The sequence below is a fragment of the Mytilus galloprovincialis genome, chromosome 6, assembly GCF_965363235.1.
Source record: "Mytilus galloprovincialis chromosome 6, xbMytGall1.hap1.1, whole genome shotgun sequence".
Taxonomy (NCBI): domain Eukaryota; kingdom Metazoa; phylum Mollusca; class Bivalvia; order Mytilida; family Mytilidae; genus Mytilus; species Mytilus galloprovincialis.
This window is the reverse complement of record NC_134843.1, coordinates 95,456,488-95,479,119: the sequence shown is the minus strand read 5'-3', so window position 1 is coordinate 95,479,119 and position 22,632 is coordinate 95,456,488. Positions and strand designations below refer to the sequence as shown.

Here is a 22,632-nt window from a genome sequence, read left to right as displayed (position 1 = left end):
TGGACAAACCAAATTGATGTGATCTGCTCAAAAATATCATCTAGACTATATCTACTATTAAAGATTAAAAAATTTCTAAATCTAGACTGCAGAAAATTATTCTATAATGGTTATATCTTGCCACTAATTGATTATTGTTGTATAGTGTGGAGTAGTTGTAGCAGTGAGGGTTTAAAAAGGATATTAAAATTACAAAAGAGGGCTGCTAGATTAATACTAGAAACAGACCCATTCGCTCCTTCTGCACCCTTATTCAAACATTTAAACTGGATGACAGTTGAACAGAGAATAAAATATCATAAGTTAGTGATGACATTTAAGTGTATTAAAAATTATGCCCCATCATATCTTACTAACAAGTTTCATTATGTTTCAGACAGAAATCCATACCCCTTGAGAAATGCTGTTCAAGGAAACCTCATACTCCCTAAACCAAAAACAGAATTGTTCAAAAAATCTTTTATGTATTCTGGACCATTCTTGTGGAATAATTTGCCAATACCGTTAAGAAATATTACAAATGTTAATTCTTTCAAATACAAAATAACAGATCATTTATTGAAATCAACCTAGCTATATCAATAATATTAAAAACTGATCATGTCATCATGTTTATTTTTTTCATCACATTTTATCAAGTTGTATTAAACATTATTATCATACTTGACTTTTTATAGTAATGTATGCAATGTATATGTTTGCATTTTGTTTGATTTCTCATGATGAGGGCCTCAGGGAAGATTAGTTATATAGCTAACTGTGTAACCCTCTTAAAATAAAGTATTGTTGTTGTTGTTGTTGTTGTTGTTGTTGTCACCGAACACAATTTTTAAACTGAATACTCCAATGATGATTGTGGCCAAGTTTGGTTTAATTTTGCCCAGTAGTTTCAGAGGAGAAGATTTTTGTAAAAGATAACTAAGATTTACGAAAAATGGTTAAAAATTGACTATAAAGGACAATAACTCCTAAAGGGGTCAACAGACCATTTTGGTCTTGTTGACTTATTTGTAGATCTTACTTAACTGAACATATTTGCTGTTTACAGTTTATCTCTATCTATGATAATATTCAAGATAATAACAAAAAACAGCAAAATTTCCTTAAAATTACCAATTCAGGGGCAGCAACCTATCAACGGGTTGTCCGATTCATCTCAAAATTTAAGGGCAGATAGATCTTGACCTGATTAACAATTTTATTCCTGTCAGATTTGCTCCAAATGCTTTGGTTTTTTGAGTTATAAGCCAAAAACTGCATTTTACCCGTATGTTCTATTTTTAGCCATGGCGGCCATTTTGGTTGGTTGTCCGGGTTACCGGACACAACTTATAAACTAGATACCCTTATAATGATTTTGGCCATGTTTGGTTAAATTTGGCCCAGTAGTTTCAGAGGAAAAGATTTTTGTAAAAGTTAACGACGACGGACGACGACGGACGCTGGACGCCAAGTGATGAGAAAAGCTCACTTGGCCCTTCGTGCCAGGTGAGCTAAAAATGTTGTCGATCGCGAGGCAAAATATACCAAAGCGACATTCAAACTCACAAAACTAAAAATAAGATCCAAGGCCTTTGCAAAAAAAAAAAAGAGTATGACAACAAACAAACAACTGTTTAAAAAACACAACTCAGAAAACAAAAGACTAAGCAATACGAACCTCACCAAAAATCGGGAGTAATCTCAAGTGTTCAGAAATAGTAAGCAGACACCGTACAAGGAGAAAATCCTTTAGATTTCTCTTTTATAGTTGGGAGAATTCCAAATAACTAGAGCGGCCTTAATGATTTGATGGACGAACTATTCTAACGAATGATAATAATGAAACATTCATCTTATAACAAAATCAAATAACTTTATTATCATAAAATATATAAAGATGATTCACAAATGGTTATATTAAATGACAAAAAAACTTTAACAATAATAATGATATAACAAAAACAAAAACATAAGATGCAATAATAAAAGAAAATATATTACGCTTAATAGTGCAAATAAGCCTTCAAAATCTTGATGACTTCAATATATTCCTACAAAAATTACCATATCATTGGAGAGCAATTATTTATCTATCAATTATTCAAATATTATACAACTATGGCCTGCTGAGGAGGAGCATATCTAAAATTATCGATCCGAGTAAGGGTTATTCACCTTCTCAAAGGACCATAATTGTTTCAGTATACAAAACCTGAGACAGATAGAGGGTCCGACCACTCCCCTTTTGTGGGAATATGTTGTTGATTATTTAGGGAATCACTGAGGCATGACTGGAGCGGTCCCCTCTTAGACAGTCAGTGGGCCCCCTTTTTAATAATTTCTGTATCCGCCACTGCAAACAAACAATACGAGGTAAAATATTGTAACATCATGTCAACAGGTACTTTAATTTTTTTTGACTATGTTGTGTCTATTAACATGTGTCGTATCTACAACATAGGTAGACTCTTTCTGTAAAATATAGATTTTTCTTTTACATGTGATAATATGTTTTATTTTCTGGGGAATTATGGTTACTGCCTCTTTCTTTTAAATGTAAAAAAATTAAGGTCCACTTCCAATTTAGAATTTACTTCCTAAATGGTTGGGTATATACACATATGAAAAAGGAAGATAAATTGTATACATATGTCAAGGGGTAAGCATGCCCACGACACAGACAAATAAGATAAAGATGTTTAGAGGTTTTACGTTTAAATCAATTGAGGTTTTTGCTATATGTCATTAATTGATTTATTAGTATCTACCCCCTGCAATTAAAGCTACTGTAAATGTTCAATGTATTAGTTCAATAGAAATCCAATATGATAATGTAATTTGTTTATATAAATTGACAGCATTTTATAGGAGCTATTTTCTTATCCCAGGCATAGATTACCTTAGCCGTATTTGGCACAGCTTTTTGGAATTTTGGATCATCAATGCTCTTCAACTTTGTACTTGTTTGGCTTTATAAATGTTTTGATATGAGCGTCACTGATGAGTCTTATGCAGACGAAACGCGTGTCTGGCGTACAAAATTATAATCCTGGTACCTTTGATAACTATTTTACTATTTCAGTTAAAATTGTATCATTTAGTTTTCTTGGTAGTTTCTAGTGGAGCTTCTACGGGAGAATTCTTACGTGATAGATTTGCACAACTTGTCGAGTGAATAATCGGTGCCATATAATTGTTTTAAGGACCATGCAAAGTTATTGTGACAAAGCAATACACAATATTTTATATACTATTTGGTTTAAATCACATAATAACCTAAGTACAACTGTTAATAGATAATGCCGTTGAGAAAAAAATAAATGCAATGTTCATTATGGTATATGATAGTACATACATGGAAAGATAATGTCGATGTTCTTATGTTCATGCAAGATGCAACCTACACATTTTATACGAAACAATACAATTCAAAATATGGACTTGCTGTAGATCACATTTCATAACAGATTTGCATTGGTTTTTATTGCTGAGTAATCTGTATTCCTATTCTGCCTTCCCGGAAGGAGGGACAATTAGAAAAAGTTTCTGCATAAATTTAGTTGCTAAACCTGCAAATAAAACACACCAAAATTATTCATTTAATTAGTTGTCCGATATATTGATTTAAGACTAAACACTTTACATAATCTTCCTTTATGCTAAATGTTATGTTTATTCTGAGTGAATTTCTACTTTTAACTCTACTGTAAAAAAAGTGGGATCCAAATTTGTTCAACCTATTTTTTTAAGTTGTTGTATCATTAATTCAAATATTTACTTCAATTGTAACATTAAGCATTTTTGTTTTTTCCATACAACTGGCATAGGGAAACCTATGCATGTTCGTGTAAATAATACGATTACACATCATAAAAGTACACATATATATAATAATTAAGTTGAAGAACAAAATAGTATGATATCAAATACGGATGAAGCATAACTGATATATATTTATTGAAAATTGTATCTGGTAAATTATTATTTAAGGAATAACTGTAATATTTTTTTGGTCTTTGAAGAAATAACATCAAAAATGTGGTACACATTTAATAACCCCGTAGCGTGTTATATAAAATTGTGCATCATATTTTTATGTAATTTCGAATAGACAGAAAAAATATTAAAGTCATCCTTATAATCTCATTCTAAAATGGAGTAAATAATGATAAAAACGTTGATGACGTCGTGTTCACATGACACAATTATGTCTATGAGCTGATAGACAAAGCACTTTCTGCAATCAGTAGTCAGTACTTCGGTGTTGATATGAATATCAACTATATGGTCATTTTTATATGTTTCCTGTTTACAAAACTTTACCTTAGCCGCATTTGGCACAACTTTTTGGAATTTTGGAGTTCTAATGCTCTTTAACTTTGTACTTGTTTGGCTTTATAACTGGTGAATCTTATGTAGACGAAACGCGCGTCTGGCGTATTAAATTATAACCCTAGTACCTTTCGTAAATACTTTATATTCCGCAAATCAGAATAGTTATCAAAGGTACTTGGATTATGATTTAATACGCCAGACGCGCGTTTCGTCTACATTCGACTCATCAGTGACGCTCAAATCAAAACAGTTAATAAGTCAAACAAATACAAAGTTGAAGAGCATTGGGGACCAAAAATTCCATAAAGGTTTGCCAAATACAGCTACGGTAAGCTATTTCTGGGATAAGAAAATCCTTAGTTTTTTTGGAAAATTCAAAGTTTTGTAAACAGGATGCATAATTGATATATACTTATTGAAAATTATTTCTGGTAAATTATTATTTAAGGAATGACTGTAATATTGTTTTCTGTCTATGAAGAAATAACATAAAAAAGGAAAAAAATAAATCAAAAGACGTGTTACATCCTTAATTAAATTATTTTAACATAACTTACCCACGCATGGAATCTTTATTTCTTTGTAAACCAACAAAAAGTACAACAATAGTCCAACAGCCATAAATATCAGAACATGGATATATTCTGGCTTTGGTAAGTATATTAAAGGAACGAGAACTAAATAGACAGAGAGAATCATAACAAGAATCGGCACCACAAGAGGAACCTGAAAGATCAACATAAAAAACATCAGGTCAAACATGAACAAACTTGTATAACAAATAAACAAATACATTAAGCATGGGACTGAAACTACCAATTATAAATTTCTAAGGTTTTTTTTTAAATGTACAGGTTCCTGCTCTTGTTTGAAAATTGTACTTAAAAAAATGACTGTATCTGAAAAATGACCTGAAAATGAATTAAATTATTATTTATTCTAAAAAGTCTTAAAAATCCAGCATTTAAACATTTAATCTTTTATTTATATGTGTCACTTCTAATAAATGAGCAACTCATCAACACAACTTTGTTTACGTCATTTTTATAAATTTCCCTTTGACAAAAGTATATTGTAATACTGAGGATTTTCTTATCCCAGTCATATATCATCTTAGCTTTGTTTGACACCATTTTTGGAAGTTTGGGTCCTCAGTGCTCCTCAACTTTGTACTTGTTTGGCTTTATAACTTTTTTTTTTATCTGAGCGTCACTGATGAGTCTTATGTAGACGAAACACGTATGAAATTATAAGACTGGTACTTTTGATAGCTTTTTGCAAAACGTCCACTTAATAATTCCAACTAATTGGTATTTGTGTAAAATACCCTTTGACATTCAACAAGGAATTTATTTTACTGCTATGAAAGTTCTACTTTTCTTTAATCGTGTATTTCCGATAAAAATCATACATGTGAAAAGAACCCAAAATTGTGTGCATATGTAAGAAAAAAAAGCGTTGTGTAGCTCGATATTCCATTATTTATATATTTCAGCTTAGGCTCCTTTTTTTTATTTATCACTATTTCTTCAAGTGTTTAAAATTTAAAATGGTTACCTTTTAAATTGGAGTGAAACATGCAATGGTCAGACTCTCTTAACCCCAATGTGCAACCAAAGCTATAGAATGTCATTGTTTGTTATTATCTACACACTGCAACAACTGGTATGTGTATTTTGCACCAAAACTGGTGTCTCTGTCTCCTCCTACACCACCACGCTAATAGGTGTTTTAATTATCAAAGTTTTGGCAATTTGAAACAAATTGACTTTGGCATGATTCTGGGATAATAAAATGGGACAGAAAATACGGGATATATAAATATGAAACTTTTGGCTTTGATAGAAGTGGACCCCAAAATGAGTGGAGTTTTTTATTTGTAAGTACCTGATAGTTGTCGTGTTCAGCTTTATGCTTAAATCTGTAGCGTAGTACAAGTACTGTAGAAGCAGTTAAGCCATAGAATATCCAAGCAGTAAAACTGAAGAAACCAATCAACGAACTTAGGTCAAATGGAACAACTAAAAGTGCTGAGATTATAAGCTGAAACGTTACAAAAAACAAAATGTTATAATCTGTTAAATCAGGTATATTGATAAGTAAGTCAGAAAAGAAAGTTGACGATTGCTGTGCCGTTTAAAAAGGCGCTTTCCTTTTCTGAAGGGAGAAAAACAAGCCAAGTTATACGCATTTTTGTAAACTGCGCACGATGACTTACATCTATTTGTGGCAATGAAATTTCATATAGTTTACACAAATCTTTAGAAATATTATCCTTTTTTTAAGAACAATTTTAAACCAAAATAAGATGTTAAATAAATGTAACAGTAGTATACCGCTGTTCAATAGTCATAAATCGATTAGGAGAAGACAAATCCAGGTTACAAAACAAAACAGAGGGAAACACATCAACTATAAGAGGAAATCAACGGAAGAACAGAAACACTGAACTGCAACAAAAACAAACGACAACTTACATAAAATCGGCAACTGCAACAATTTATATCTGAAAAGGTACAGGATATTTAAAAAAAAAATGTGTCGGGTTGAACTTTGTTTTATGGCTAGCCAATCTTCCCGCTTATTCGACAATGTAAAAAATACCGCTAAAATGGCAGTTAACGTGAAAAAGTTGACTATTTATTTCAAAACTAAAATCATGTTTCTAATGAAAAGCGATGTAATTGTCAAAACCAATTTGAAAATTTGAAAACTAAGTCTATTGAACGAAATGCTCATACAAGTCGTTTTTATCTTATTGCTAAGTTACTTTTATTAAACAGCAAGTGTAATATTTTACAAAACAAATTATGGTACTATCAATATATTTAAAGGTGCCATTACATTGCTCCTTTGTGATCAAATCATTATATACACAATTAATATTTATTTTGTACATTTCAATAAAAAAAATCAAAGTCTTATCTAGTAAAAAAAAATCGCAGAATCGCCCAACCGGTGTGTTAATTGCTTTCGCCGGATTTATACGAGAAAGTTCACGCTGAGGTAAGGCTGATATAATTGAATATGGAAAACATGTCGGTAAATTGATGGCCTCTTGGCTGGAAGCCAACAATTCAGAAAAAGGAAATTTCTTTTAAATTTGAGATTTTGTTTGTGTAATTTGAAGTTTCATAAGACTTTAAATAATGTTGATCTCCAAGTAAAACTCCCCTTTTACAAATTTACCTAAAATAACAATTACTGTAACTTAAATTCGATATGCATCAATGTACATTCAAACTTACTGTAAATATCATGGACGGGATCGGAGTGTGTCTCCGTAAGTGTAAGAATGATAACACAGACGGCAAATGACCATCATATGCGGCAACATAACATAATCTGAAAAAAAGTTATACAGTTTGTAATTGGATCCTAGTGAATACCATAGTTATATGTTCACATCAAGTCTTCAAAAACATTTCTTGTGTGTTTATTGCTATCGAATGAATTTCTGTTTGACAATATATGTTGTGAGGTCAATATTGCGTGATTCACAGTACAGTTCGTATAATAAAACATTTTGTTCCATTGGTGTAGGGCAATCAAGAAATTGTTTTTTTTTTGTGTAATATCTAATTTTCTAGAACTTTAGAATTGTTGTCTCCAATATATTTTCCATTTGGTGAAAAAACGATATATTTGGTTTTGACCTGCAAATTTGGTTTTGACCTGCAAAATTCAGTTCAGTAGACAAGAGTACTTTCAAATCGTTCTTTCGTGTTGATTTGACCTGTTGATACAAATTGTAATGCTTTTTGTAATTAAATGTGTACTTGCATCTCGTCTCTTTATTTCTAATATATACAAGTTTTAATAGGTGTTTGGTATGACTATACATTTTCACTTTTGTTCTGTGATGAATATGTAAACAATATATTGTTCTCCATTAATGTATACCTAACAATAAAATTATTTTCATTTACCTGTGTACAATATTCTATTTGGTGGCATTTTGTTCAAGGTGATGGTGGTATTTCTGAAATTGTTTAACATCTCACCCCTTATTTTATTGATATTGTATTTACATTGTGCCATATATCAATTTATTCGCTCATTGTATATTCACTTGTTTTGTGATCATATGTCTTTTGTTGAGTGAAATCATCTTAATTGATATTTTATAATATGTCTTTCTATTTTGTTTCGGGTAAGGGTGAAGGTGGTACCTATCAAAAAGCTTAAACCAGTTCCATTTGTTTGGATCTATTATAAGTCAAGAACTTGATGTTCAGTGGTTGTCATTTGTTAATGTGGAATATAAATGTCTTTCGTTTCGCGTTTTTATTTATATAGATTAGATCGTTGATATTTGCGTTTGAGTACTTTAACACTAGTCATGTTTCGGGCCCTTATAGCTTGCTGTTCGGTGTGAGTCAAGGTTCCGTGTTGAAGACCGCACTTTGACCAACAATTATTTACTTTAACAAATTGTGAATTGAATGGAGAGTTGTCTCATTTGTACTCATACCACATTTTTGTTTATATCTATGAACATATCACAACTTTTTTATAATAAGGAAGGAGATGTGGTATGATAGCCAATGAGACAAGTATCCACCATTTTAATCATAACCAACCGTACGGCCTTTAAAAAAGAAAAAAAAAACCAATGAGAAAATCATCCAATATCGTATTGTCGGCTATAAAAGGCTCAGAGAAGAAAAATATGAAACAACTTAATTGAGAAAACTAACGGCCTTACTCAAAGCAAAATTATTCACGAAAACAAATATTTGACAGTCATTATCCAACGACAACCACTTAACTACAGGATCCTCACTTTCTTGGAACATGCACCATAAAGTAAGTGGCAGGGCTCTACCCTCTCCCTAACATGAGACAGTGTTGTGACAGCACAACAATAAGGACAAACTATAAAATCAGTTGAAAGTACGGTGACCTATAGTTGTTTATTTCTGTGTCAATTAGTCTCTTGTGGTGAGTTGTCTGATTGGCAATCATACCACATCTTCTTTTTCATATTAACTTAACATTTCGGAACAAAGCATTATCCAGTATTTGTTGTAAGAAAATATTTTATTAGTACAAAAATACAATGTCTTCATAAAATAATATGATTCAAGAAAAAATAACGTTAGTAACATTGAATTAACCAAGCACCTATTATTAACGTAAAATAAAATGCTAGCTTACCGTCCACTTGAAAATAATGATCCGTTTGCGGAACCAAAACACGAGCAAACAACAAAAACAGGAATAATCCATTGCATAACACCCAACATTCTTTTACCCCATTCCTGTAAGTAGAATCAAAAAAGTTTCGAAAAATACATAATTCATGGCAAAGTGTGTCGGATTCATCATGCTCTTCAAAATTGAATAGGTTTGTGATTTTAAAAAGTATTGCATCTAGCATCACTGCAGAAACATTAATTGTCGAAATGCGCATCTGTAAAAAGGGTTCTGTTCCAGTTATTATAGTTTTATGTTTTCCAGACTTTTTTATACTAAAAAAATACTCAATTACTTGTTTATTTTGCGTTCTAGATATTTGCTCTAATAATTCGCTTACTGCGATTCTAGTCTTTACGAACAACTATTTAGAACTTGACATAAATTCAAATCCCTATAATGTACTGTGCATGCAGTGTAATTTTTTGTTGAATAAATGATTGATTTTGACACTTTGAGTTCTGATGCTGTCAGTTTTTTTTTTGTTTTTTTTTTGTTGTTATAGCTTCTTCGATTTAAATCATTTATGAATTCAATTAATGAAAACAATTCATTGTTTTGAGTACAACATACCACTGCTACTGCTCCCGACTCTAGTATTTCTGCCTGAGTGAGTACAGCAAAGTAGCCAATATTTACTACTATATACACCACTGTGACTAGAGGTATTGCTATACATATAGCGCGTGGAATATTTCTGTAATGATATAATGTCAAGTTTATAATGGCTTAAATCTTCAGTAAGCTTTTCAAATTGAGGCTTTCTTCAATAAATGATATTTTGTCTCGTTAACTCATGCTAATTTGTTTACTAGTATATAAATAAATCACATTTCCGTAGAGTTTATTGGAATTGTTTAACGTTGTTTTACCATAAGCTATCCTACTTTTTCGTAACATATATGTATCACTCAATTATAACTTCTCTTTAAATTGCTATTACTATTGAGATTTAAGAAAATAAACAATTTTGTAGATTTCAAGTATTCTAAAGAACAACTTACTTTCTTGGATTCTGAAGTTCCTCAGTAACAAAATTTAAGTTATTCCTACATCAAATGAAAGAAGACACGTTAAAACTTGCATATCAAACAATGAAAGTGATATCAAGGAAAAACTCCTTTCGTACATTATAAAAGTTCATAAATTCGTGAAAAATTGATAATCTGAAATAAGCACGATGTTCTAGTGTAGTTAAGTCTGTTAGTCAGGCGTTCGTTTGGCATGATTGTGTTTAGTCCCTTCAATGTCATGAATCCTAATAATTTTGATGAGATAATTAGAAATAGTGCGCACCAGGTTAAAAAATACATTGGCATTACTTTTAAACTCATGCGAACGACTTTCTATTTCATGTGCACGGTTTTCGAACTGGTGCGCACGACTTTTAAATTGTTGCTCACGATATAATCATGGGATATCGTCTTTAGCTCAAGTCTCATAATTAAATATCTTGAACAACTCGTTAAACTAAATACGAAGGATACCATGTCAACATATTTTACTACACAGTAAATTGATATGGATTAACTTTAGATTAAAAGAAAATCATCGCGATTTTCGAAGATTGTATTGATATTATTATTTCGTTAGAAGATGGAGACCTTGTTCGTGTCTTTTCTTGTGAAAAAAGAGGGTCAATAGGTTGTCGTTTGTTATTTCTACATAACTAGGATAGATTAACATATGTGTTTTTTTTTTTAATTTGTTTTATTTAGAGAGGTGCAGTAATAACAGCATGATGACACATTGAGCTACCAATTTTCACTTTTCTGTACAAACCTTGTATAATAATGTGACCTCCGAATTACACCATTTGCCGGGTATGTAATAACATGAGCAACACAGCGGGTGCACATGTGGAACAGGATCTGCTTACCCTTCAGGAGCACCTGAGATCAACCTCAGTTTTTGATGGGGTTCGTGTTGTTCAGTCTTTAGTTTTCTATGTTATTTTTTGTGTACTATTGTTTGTCTTTTTAATTTTTAGCCATGACGTTGTCAGTTTATTTTCGATTTATGAGTTTGACTGTTCCTCTGGTATCTTTTGCCCCCCTTTTTTAACAATTTAAACTTAGATAATGATAAATATAATCAATACAATCTAGCAAAGGAAAGTCCCCATGAAACGGTGCATAATTAGATCGTTTAAATGCACTATTACCAATGTTTGTCAAAGGGTCTACATTTCCATAGGAATCAATATGCAATTTTAGATGATTTTCATAGATTTTAATGCAATGAGTTTTGATGAATAAAAGGCGAGTGGTCTGAGCAGTCGATCTACTGTATTACTAGCAACACTGGACACACTGCAGTTGTGAGTTCGATCTCTGCACATGGCAGGTGGGCTAGGGTGCAATTTTTATTGAACAGGATTGTCAGTTTTCATACCAAAGGTCGGTGGTTCTTATGGACACTCCGGCTTCCTCCACCAAAACAAATTAGCCGTCACGAAAGAGCACAATCGTGTTGAGAGTGGTGTTAAACACCAATCAATAAAAAAAATCTGAAACTTACCATCCGTCATATGCCCACAATCCGTTATAAAATGACAGAACTATAATAGACGTTTCTGTCCCCGTTCCCTCGAACCCACTGGCAATTGTTTCTGTATTTCCCTGTGACAGACTATAGAATCCACCACCTACTATAATGGCAGCTGCCAACAGTTTAACAACCATCATGACAACTTGAATTCTTTCAGCAAATTTGATACTCATACAGTTGATAACACACAGCAAGACTGAAAATACGTATGTTTCAAGTAAAATCTTTGATTACAGTATATTATTGTTTCTTACTATTCTAAACTGTTTCTGAACACAAACAGCTAAAGCAATCAGAATATAAATTGAATTGAAAAACTAGATAAAAATGTTGAGTTTTTTGTTTACAATTTTGTCGTAGTGACTGTTCATTTATATCAATAATTTTGTAAAGTATTGCAATTAATAGCATTTTTATATTTTAGCATACCAGAAACAAAAAAAGACGTGTACAGTAGTTACTTATAACTGCTGCTTAGAAATGAACCACGTGCTTCATACAATGGTCATATCCAGGCAGACTCTTAAAAAAAAAGAAATGCTTTTACATTTGTAAAATTCATAATTTGTAATATTTCCCCTACATAATGATTAAATTATCTTACCCATTGCTAAAACTGTGAATATTTTTGTTAAGTATATAGGTGGTAAACAGTCGTGATAGAAAGGCTGAGTAACATAAGTCCCGAGAGTGAAGCACATAATAGCAAACATGGACGGTCTAATGATAAATACGCTGATCCAGTCAAATAAAAACGCTGGTATTCTTCCAAAACATTTGTGTTTATCGTTTGGATTGAATGCTTCCATGAGATATGCATGCTCTCCGCCAGAACGGGCGATTGTTGTCCCTAACTCAGCATATGTCAGGGCTCCTGAAAATAAATCAATAAATCATCATCAAATCCAAATTCATTTTAATTTCAATCAATACCGTTAAACTACTGAGAGTAATGAAAAAAACAGCAAAATCTTCAGAAATATGCATTCCTATTGTATTAAAATATTCTCTTGAATCTCTCCAGTTGAAGGACGCCTCCGGGTGCGGGATTTTCTCGCTACATTGAAGACCTGTTGGTGACCCTCTGCTGTTGTTTTTTTTATTTGGTCGGGTTGTTGTCTCTTTGACACATTCCCCATTTCCATTCTCAATTTTATTTATCTTGTCCAATGTTACAAAATGAAGTGAAATGGATTGTTTGGTAATTATTTTGAGAATAGAGCAAAACATTTTATGAACAGAACCAAACATATTGACTATAAGAGAATGACTGGGGTATATGATATTTGTTCTAGATACATACCTAACATGGATATTATACCACAACTAAGCCATATGACTAAACTCATTCCTACAGATCCGGCTCCTTCCAATACACCTTTAGGTGAAACAAATATTCCGGAACCTATAATTACATACGTATAATTTGCTCTGAGTGGATTTATCATAATAATGTTCCCTTTATTGTTCAAAAAACAAAACCAGAAAGATTTTAAACACAATGCAAAACTTAAAACTTCAAGTACAAATTGTTTTTCAAATGATTAGCAAATTCTCCATTTTATTAAAAATTATATTTTCTACTCTCTTTTTCTTAAATGGACGCGAATAGGAAACGGTGCGAAACACAATAAATTGTTCTACTTTGTGACTCTGTCTGCAGTGTCAACAATGAACAAAACATTAACTTTAAAAGTCTTTTAGATAATAGGGAAAATACTAAATGTTTTTCTCTCTAGTGAAGCTAGCTATAAAATCATATTTAACCCACAATTTTTCTGTGAAAAAGACAGTATCAAGTCAAATAAATGACAGTTGCGTGAATGTCTCTCCTCTGAATTTACCTTAATGTTCGATATTTTGTTTTATTGCGGATACCAACACTGGTCCAAGTATCTGTTGTCTTTTCCAAGTCAGGAAAACTCGTCAGTGGTTTTATCAATATTACGCCCAATATTTTTAAGCAAGATGGAGACTTTGTACTGTGGTATATATTTGAAATAATAATTTATTCAAATATTTTCTCGAGTTGGGACAATACAACGCTTTATATATTATCTATTGTTAGAGATCTTGACCTCTAGTTGATGTGTGTCTTTTTTGTTGTTGAAATATTTGTTACGGGTTGTTGTTTTATCTCATTGGCGTCAACTCCCTACGTTAACAAATACGTCCCTAAGTATCCAGCCATCAAAGGACATTATTATGTGTAATCAACAGACCGCTGAAAACTTAAACTTATGAAATACGAGCTCCTTTAAAACTGTTTGTGATATCAGGTAAAGTGTGAAGATATAGTATCGAAATGCATAACCGTTGGTATTGCTCTTTAATCAAATCAAGTAATTAGTCGAATTTCGATGAGATAGGGACACCTCTATACATCTTTTATTTTCTAATGGGTTTCTATGTCATCTACGAATATTTCTCATCTCTTTTACTAGTAATTCAAATTCAAAATGTACATGCAAAACAGAAAGCAGGTAAACAAACCGATCATTGTGCCTGCTATAATAGCGGTTCCGCTTATTAGTCCAAGACTTCGCTCCATGCGAACATCATCTTCCGGAAGCGGGGTATGTTTTTCCCTGACATTGTCATTATGATTTAAAAGACCATTGCCATTCGAAGTATATCCATTTCCGTTTAACAATTTTTCAGATCGATGTATGCTTCCATTTTGTCCTTTGGTTGAGTTACCATTTGGAATGTGTCCGTTTAGTTTGACATCATACGAATGATGTGCGTCAAATCCTGAATTCATTTTCACAACAGGTAAACCATTACCGATGACTACAAAATATAAGATAAATCTTATTTTTTGAATATTTAAAAATAATCATACAATGATAATAAAAGAAATTGAACTCCTGTTTTTTACACATTGAATTTCAATACCATCGTTCATACCTAGTCTGTTTAGCTTTAATAGTTAATCTGGTCTTGGGTAATACTAAGTTGTGTGTTCTAAAAAATGTGGTCTTGCTTTGAGGATTACATTGCAATTATTTAATTATCATTCAGACGCAATAAACGCTTGGGTTATCTAATACGATACTAGTTTCAAACAAATGATTAATCAAGTGCATTAAAGCGATATGACGACTGACACTCTGACCTCGATTTAACATGCTAGTTTACAAGGTAAAAGTCAACAGGATCACAAGTCGCCCTACCCAGACATTGTTCTAATTCCGAGAAAACCCACCAGGACACCCTCCTACCCTTAAAGCCACCTATGATCATCGCAGTGAACATTTGTTTTATAAAATGGAATTGTTGCGATATTCAGGATCAAAAGTTAGCTGACGATGTAAAATTATACATAAAATTGACAATGTAATGGCTTAAAAAGAAAAAAAAACCTACAGACAAACAACAGTACACAAAACACAACATATAAAACTAACTAATGTGTCACACGAACCGCACCAAACACAGGTGCTGATCGCAGGTGCCCCGGATGGTACGCAGATCCTGCTCAACATGTGACACCCGTCGCTTTGCTGATATTAGTTAACAAATATGACAATAAATATTTCAGAAAATATTTTTGTTTACTTTATAATGTATCTGCGTACGTATCATATATGTCTTTTTGACACGATTGTCATCGGCTTTCTTTTCGTGTTAGTTTTTTAAAAGAACACACCACTTTAATTTCTTATCTTGTTAAACAGATAGAATATACACATAAAGTGACTTTAAGATGAAGAACGACAATTACATATTGTTTCTTACAAGTAGTGATTTGTGTTGTTATCATCAAATGATACTCAATATCCTTTCTTTCAGCGTTCTATTAAGGCGCAACAAAGAAGTAAAAAAAAAAAAACAAAAAAAAACCCAATCAATTCAATAAAACAAATATCATAGAAAAGGAGCAAATAAAGAACATGCTTTCACAATATCGATAAAAGAATGTTTGAAAGTACTCAAAGCAAGCTCAAAGTACCTAATCTTTCACTCTGTTCTTTTACCTTTTTTATTCCAAAATTTATCAAATATTTAACTTTGGCTAATTTAATCATTCTTCCAAAAATACAAAAATAAAGTATAAAAGATTTATTTTAAGTTCCTTTAAATGTTTATAAAACATTCCATTTTGTATTGTTTTCCTCTACAACCAAACAAAGTGACATAGTCAAACAATGTGATGAAAACGTTAAGTACGATGGTACACAACTGGAGTCCCATATACGACCTTCATACAATTATAATCAACAAAAATAATTTTATAATTAATCAAAAGATTTTCTGAATATATATTATATATAAAAATATGAAAATCGAGACACCAGTCTAAAGATTTGATGAAAAGTGACGACCAATTTACCTGGCTTTTCGGTCTTTTCGGTTATGAATTTTAATCTCTCTAGAAACATGTACTTTTCGGCAAATTCAAATTGGGTGGAATCAGTTGTTTATTGTAGTTACCGAACCGTTAATGTTTATTTATAAAGAAAGTCATGACTTAAAGGAATGAACATTCGTCACCGAAAACAGATATATTTACGGATTAGTAAATAATTCACAACGGTTATTTGCAATGAACGAGATTGTATATTGCAATGGTATATTACCACAACAGAAATGATAAGAACACGGCCCAAGAATGAGGCGTGCTTAAAAATAAAATCACAAAATTACTGAACTCCGCGGAAAATTCAGTCGGAAAGTCCCTCATCACATGGCAAAATCAAATGACAAAATATTTCAAAAACGAATGACCAACAACTGTTATTTTTCTGACTGGTACAGGCAATTTGAAATGTAGAAACTGGTGGATTGAACCTGTTTTTATAGCGATAGACCTCTCACTTTTATGACAGTCGGATTAAATTCCGTTTTTTTCGACGATGCGTGAACAAAACAGACATAATCGTTAAAATAGTCAAAAATATAGTTACAGCAGTCATCACTGTGTTACAATCTCAAGATCAACAAACATACACAAAAAACACAAAAAGCATTTATCAAATTAAAAAAACACATTCCTTGTTTCACGTGTTTGTTAACAGCGCATGAATTAACTAAAAACAACATTACCGTGAATAAACAGAGTAAAAAAAGAATACACTTTGCTGTGCGGGTGGTTGTGTAGAATAAAGGGGGCGGGTAATTGTTTCGAAACATCTAATACACTCAATCCAATTTGAATTCAGTGTTTTGAACAACTAACAAGAAATAAAAAGGTCCAATTTTACTTATACGTTACACATGTTACTGCTAAAATTCTATTCTAAATTTACGTAAACAAGAATACAATAAAATTGATATAAGAACGATCATGTCAGTTCTGAATTAGATTCTATTTTCTACAAGACATTCTTGTGTTTTGGGGCATATTTGTACTTGTGTGCCGGTTTGTGGTTATTTCCGAGTATTTTCACGTCGGTGTGCCGGTTTATGGTTGTTCCCAAATAGTTGCACTTAAGTGTGTCGGTTTATGTTTGTTCTAGAGTACTTGCACTTAGGTGTGACGGTTAAAGGTTGTTCCTGATTGATTACACTTGGCTGTTACGGTTTATGGTTGTTTCCAAGTAGTTGCACATATGTGAAAATAAAGGCAACAGTAGTATACCGCTGTTCAAAACTCATAAATCTATGGACAAAAACCAAAATCGGGGTAACAAACTAAAACTGAGGGAAATGCATTAAATATTAGAGGAGAACAACGACACAACATTAAAATGAAACACACACAGCAACGGACTAAGCATTAGACAGATCCGATGAAAATAACCAATATAACATAAAAAACCAAATACATGAATTTGGGATAGAAAAGTACCGTGACACGTCTTATAGTAATGTGAATTCTCACTAAAAAAAATAGGAGAAAACAAACGACACAACGGAAACACAACGTAAAAATGTTACACACACAGAAACGAACTATGATATAACAATGGCCATTTTCCTGACTTGGTACAGGACATTTTTAAAGAAACAAATATAACAATATAACATCAAAACCAAATACATGAATGTGTAAATTTGAGAATGGAAATGGGGAATGTGTCAAAGAGACAACAACATGACCATAGAACAGACAACAGCAGAAGGTCACCAACAGGTCTTTAATGCAGTGAGAAATTTCGAACCCGGAGGCGTCCTTCAGCTGGTCCCCAAACAAATATATATACTAGTTCAGTGATAATGAACGCCATTCTAAATTCCTAATTATACACAAGAAACTAAAATTAAAAATAAAACAAAGCTTACAAAGGCCAGAGGCTCCTGACTTTTGACAGGCGCAAAAATGAGGCGGGGTTAAACATGTTTTTGAGATCTCAACCCTCCCCTATACCTCTAGACAATGTAGAAAAGTAAACGCATAACAATATGCACAATAAAATTCAGTTCAGGCGAAGTCCGAGTCTGGTGTCAGAAGATGTAACCAAAGAAAATAAACAAAAGGACAATAATACATAAATAACAAGACTACTAGCAGTTAACTGACATGTCAGCTCTAGACTTCGATTAAACTGGTTGAAATATTATGTCTTCATCATATGAATATCAGGTTCAATCCTTCATGTTAGGGGTTTAGTATCATACCATCATCACATCTATGAGAAGAACTTAACCCGTGTCATGCCAACAACTATTTTTTTAAATAAATGTGTTGAGTTCCGATGCAAAGACCCTATAAGTGAATCAATATTAACGCCAAAACTACACCATAAGATGGTGACAAGGGAACCTCACCATCTAAAAATGGATAATTAACGATAGGAAATGAAAAATTATCTCTTTAATCTCTGTGTGCCGGTTTATGGTTTTTCCTGAGTATTTGCACTTAGGCGCCGGTTTATGTTTGTTTATGGGTGTTTACGCTGTGTCGGTTTATGGTTGTTCACAAATATTTGCAATTAGGAGTGCCGGTTTATGTGTACCAGTTTATGGTTGTTTCTGATTATTTGCACTTAGGTGTGCTGGTTTATGGTTGAACTCAACCAAATTCTTTTATGAACACAAAGATGTGTTAGAAAGTTTGCCTGCATCTTTAGAGTTATAATTAACAATGTGATATCAAATCTTAATTGTAACGGTGATGTTGTTTTTAAAGTTCTTAAATTAAGATATTATCCATGAAATCTTATTGATTCTTTTAAATAAACTTATGTTTAAAGGTTATCTATTAAACACAGTAGTAAAATCTTATTATATTGTTTTATTGGTACAAGCATTCGTTTTTTGTTGTTTTTTTTTTTTGACAAAATAAAACATAACTGAACATATATTGCTTGATATGTACAGTTATGAACACTTATGATACTAAATCCTATTGAAACTGTTTATTTATATTTTGGAATTGCACAAGATCGTGGATTTGAACTAGTTTTCAGTAACTACGAGTACTCTTATTTCGGTGCTTTGTTTTCTGGTGCTCACACAAAGAGATCTTTTCTATTTACATGTTATAAATTGACAGTTTGCTTATGTGCAACTAAAATACTAATACATTTGAAATATAATACGCTGAAACTGTTATATTTTACAGGTAAGTTAAAGCCAATTATCATTTTATTGATAGGAAATGAAAACAATTTAAAATAATCATCGATTGTCTCTTTCTTTTTCAAATCAAAATTATATATCTCTTATAAGGTATACATTTTATACATACCAAATATGGCAGCTTGTTACCTTCCAAATATGGCAGACTACATTTAAATGACTTGTGTTAAAGACATGGTGAGTGATTTATATATCGATCGTATAGCACATTGTCGTATTGACTTACAGTTTAAAAATTAATGAGGTATACATTTGACATTAGCATACATATTAGCAAACGTTGACCCAAATCCCGTTATGGACTGTCGGCAATGCTCCCACAAACCAGTCAGTAAGTAGACCGCAAATACTTTATTTTATGCTTATTAAATATCAGAAGACTGAGAAAAATCGCCTTTGCACATCTATATAAAAATGAGGTTATGTCGCTATGGTATTTCTACACACCGTTGGACAGAAAACGGAATCTCATAAGTGCATTTAAAATGTTTTTTAGCCTTTTATGATCATTCTTTTTATAATTATCGATTTTCCATTTTCCAAATGTTGTAATATATTTTTATTAAATGTTACGAATGTGAACCTCAAGGAATTGCGAGGAAATAGGCTTATATAATATGTTTTAGTTCTCCATAATTTCCAAACGACTTTGAATCTGTTAGAGGAATTGCAGGATTAGATTATGCACTTTTAGTTCGAAAACATCATCCCGCACTTCCTATAATATTTATTCGAATTTTAAATTCTTTACGATAACTTAAGCTTCATAAAATGTTCCATCAATTTGTTAAAACAACTAAAGTTTGATAAAAGGAAAATCTTATCTTGTCTAAGAACCAAGTAAGTCATTCGGTTCCAGATTTCACTCGATTTTGAAGATTTTACAAAAATAATGTATTTGATTTGCGGGCTTCAAAAATTTATTAAAATTAATACGTAAAAAATTACCATTTAAGACTTCAGACATTAATATTTTATTTATTTTTGTCTAGTTGCCCATTTTTTACTTTGAATGATACAAATACAGGGTATATTGAAGCCAGCTTTCCAATTTTCATCATTTTTCAAGAAAATGGTACTTTAAAATATTACTACGTCCGTAGCACTCATGCTGCGATACTGCTGAAGCCATATCGCGGATGTTTTATATTTGTTTATCCTGGCTGGTTTGAATTTAATTTCCCATAAATTGGGGGAAATATATTTTTATTCGTCTTTAGATTTTTTATAGCATTTTCATTCGAATCGGTAAACATCAAATATTTCAATAATCTTTTTTAAGTGTTTAATATTTTATAAATCCAATTACTTTTTATGAGATCAAGATTAAAGATATTGTTTACATGGTAAACAATTTACTAAATAATGCAAATACAAAAAAGGTACTTCAGATTAATTACGATCAGTCGGATTATAAAAAAGTTAATTTGTATTATGAACTAACAAACAAATTGGATAGAGGATTATTGCGAGTAAATGTATATCTTAAGAGTTAAGTCCTACTTTTTACACATAGATGGAAGTCGGTTGCTTTTGGGTAACAGCTTACTCTAATGCCTCAAAGAGAAAAAAACTTAAAACCAGATTTAAAAGATTTTTGTCTCTATACGAATTTTTAAGAACACCTTTTTAACGCCGCTTTGAGAAGAGATAAATTTCCCTTAATTTTGTGTGGTATATTGCTGTGATAATATGACTGAAACAATTGCATTATTTTTTTTATTTTTTTTTATAGAACTGTACAATATTAAATGTTTTATTTGCAATGCAATTAGGATCTATGTCTTCATTAAAAATATCGAATATCAAGCCTTTTTACATTTAATCTGTTTACCTCTATGATTCCGAAGACACTTGTTGTATACAGACGTAAATTGAACTATTCTACAGTAAAATCTTGATAAAATGAACATGACATGTGAACATCCCTTCTAAAAAATAATGAAATAAGAGGTACATGTCGTGCTTTTATTACTGTAACAGTTATTTGTTTTGTTGGTAGATTAACAGTAGATATAAGAAGATGTGGTATGAGTGCCAATGAGACAACTCTCCATACAAGTCACAAGTTGTAAAAGAAAAACCATTAATGGTCAAAGTACGGTCTTCAACAAGCATATTCTTGAACAAAAGTATTTTTTGGTCCATTTTCGCCTGTATATGGATGCTCCGATGTTTGCTTTAAAAAAAATGTGGTGCTAGTAGTCCATGTATATGTTTATAAAATGTCCAAATATTTTGTGAAACCCACATGTCAAATCGTGTACAAAACCAAGACTTTTGCTAATTTTTGCGTTATTTGATCTTTTGTGGAGAGTATCTCATTGGCAATCATACCACATCTTCATTTTAATATTTAGCAGTGTGTTTATAAACCTTACACGTATCATAATCACAGTCTGTCAAGGAGTCTTTCATAAAAAAAAAAGTTGAAAAAGGTAGACGATATCTATTGACATCATCTTGCCTAAAATATAAATATTATTAGGTTTTGTACAAAATATGCACATTTGGAAATGAAAGTTAATTCCAAGAAAAATTGTTATGGAATTTCATGTTTATCTTTAATTATTAGTCTTGGAACATACAAATAACATTAATTTCTTTTTTTACTAAATTCAATTTCACCTACAAAACTTCATTATTTTAAAGTAAAAAAAGGTACTATTTTTATTTATTGTTTTCGTCAATTGATTAAACAAACTGAATTATGTTATATAAAGGTTATAAACAATAACAGTTGCGGTAAGTACGTATAAGTACAGTTATTCAAATAAATATGTTTTAATGTAAATATCAAATATAAATAAGATGGATTATTATAATCGTTACACGTTTTTTTTTATAATCGCATTTTTACGTCTTAATAATAAAATGTAAATGAAAATTCTAAGAATAAACATTTGATTGCAGACACCTTATGTGTTGTAAGAACACTGTCTTACGAAAAATGATATATTTATTATTTTGATATGTTTTCCGACAAAGAAATATTTAATTTTAATTGGATCATTTCGTTTTAATCATTACAGACATAGC

The 22,632-nt window shown here is 31.5% G+C and overlaps 1 protein-coding gene across 3 annotated transcripts; it reads right to left on the bottom strand.

The window, feature by feature from the left end:
* Positions 1–1,835: 1,835 nt before the first annotated feature.
* On the bottom strand, positions 1,836–19,781 carry LOC143080804 (b(0,+)-type amino acid transporter 1-like). 3 transcript variants are annotated; one of them, XM_076256851.1, is made up of 12 exons: positions 19,703–19,781; positions 14,560–14,859; positions 13,370–13,471; positions 12,671–12,940; positions 12,037–12,262; positions 10,521–10,565; positions 10,090–10,213; positions 9,478–9,581; positions 7,566–7,662; positions 6,205–6,360; positions 4,875–5,043; positions 1,836–3,551 (listed from the first exon to the last, which is right to left on the bottom strand). In XM_076256851.1, the coding sequence occupies exons 2-12, from the start codon at positions 14,828–14,830 to the stop codon at positions 3,487–3,489; spliced, it is 1,629 nt and encodes a 542-aa protein (XP_076112966.1). In that variant the 5' UTR covers positions 14,831–14,859; positions 19,703–19,781; the 3' UTR covers positions 1,836–3,486. The 3 variants fall into 3 exon arrangements, with proteins under 3 accessions (XP_076112966.1, XP_076112967.1, XP_076112968.1); XM_076256852.1 differs by lacking the exons at positions 14,560–14,859; positions 19,703–19,781 and adding an exon at positions 13,911–14,227; XM_076256853.1 differs by lacking the exons at positions 1,836–3,551; positions 4,875–5,043 and adding an exon at positions 8,247–8,299 and having other exon boundaries at positions 6,325–6,360.
* Between the last annotated feature and the right edge of the window lie 2,851 nt (positions 19,782–22,632).

Excerpts from the sequence above, each read along its gene's own strand:
- LOC143080804 (XM_076256851.1), bottom strand. The coding sequence starts at position 14,830 with ATGAATTCAGGATTTGACGCACATCATTCGTATGATGTCAAACTAAAC. Across the intron at positions 12,941-13,369 it reads TGGTATAATATCCATGTTAG|GAGCCCTGACATATGCTGAG; the intron begins GTATGTATCTAG and ends ATTTATTTTCAG. Across the intron at positions 3,552-4,874 it reads AATAAAGATTCCATGCGTGG|GTTTAGCAACTAAATTTATG; the intron begins GTAAGTTATGTT and ends TTTTATTTGCAG.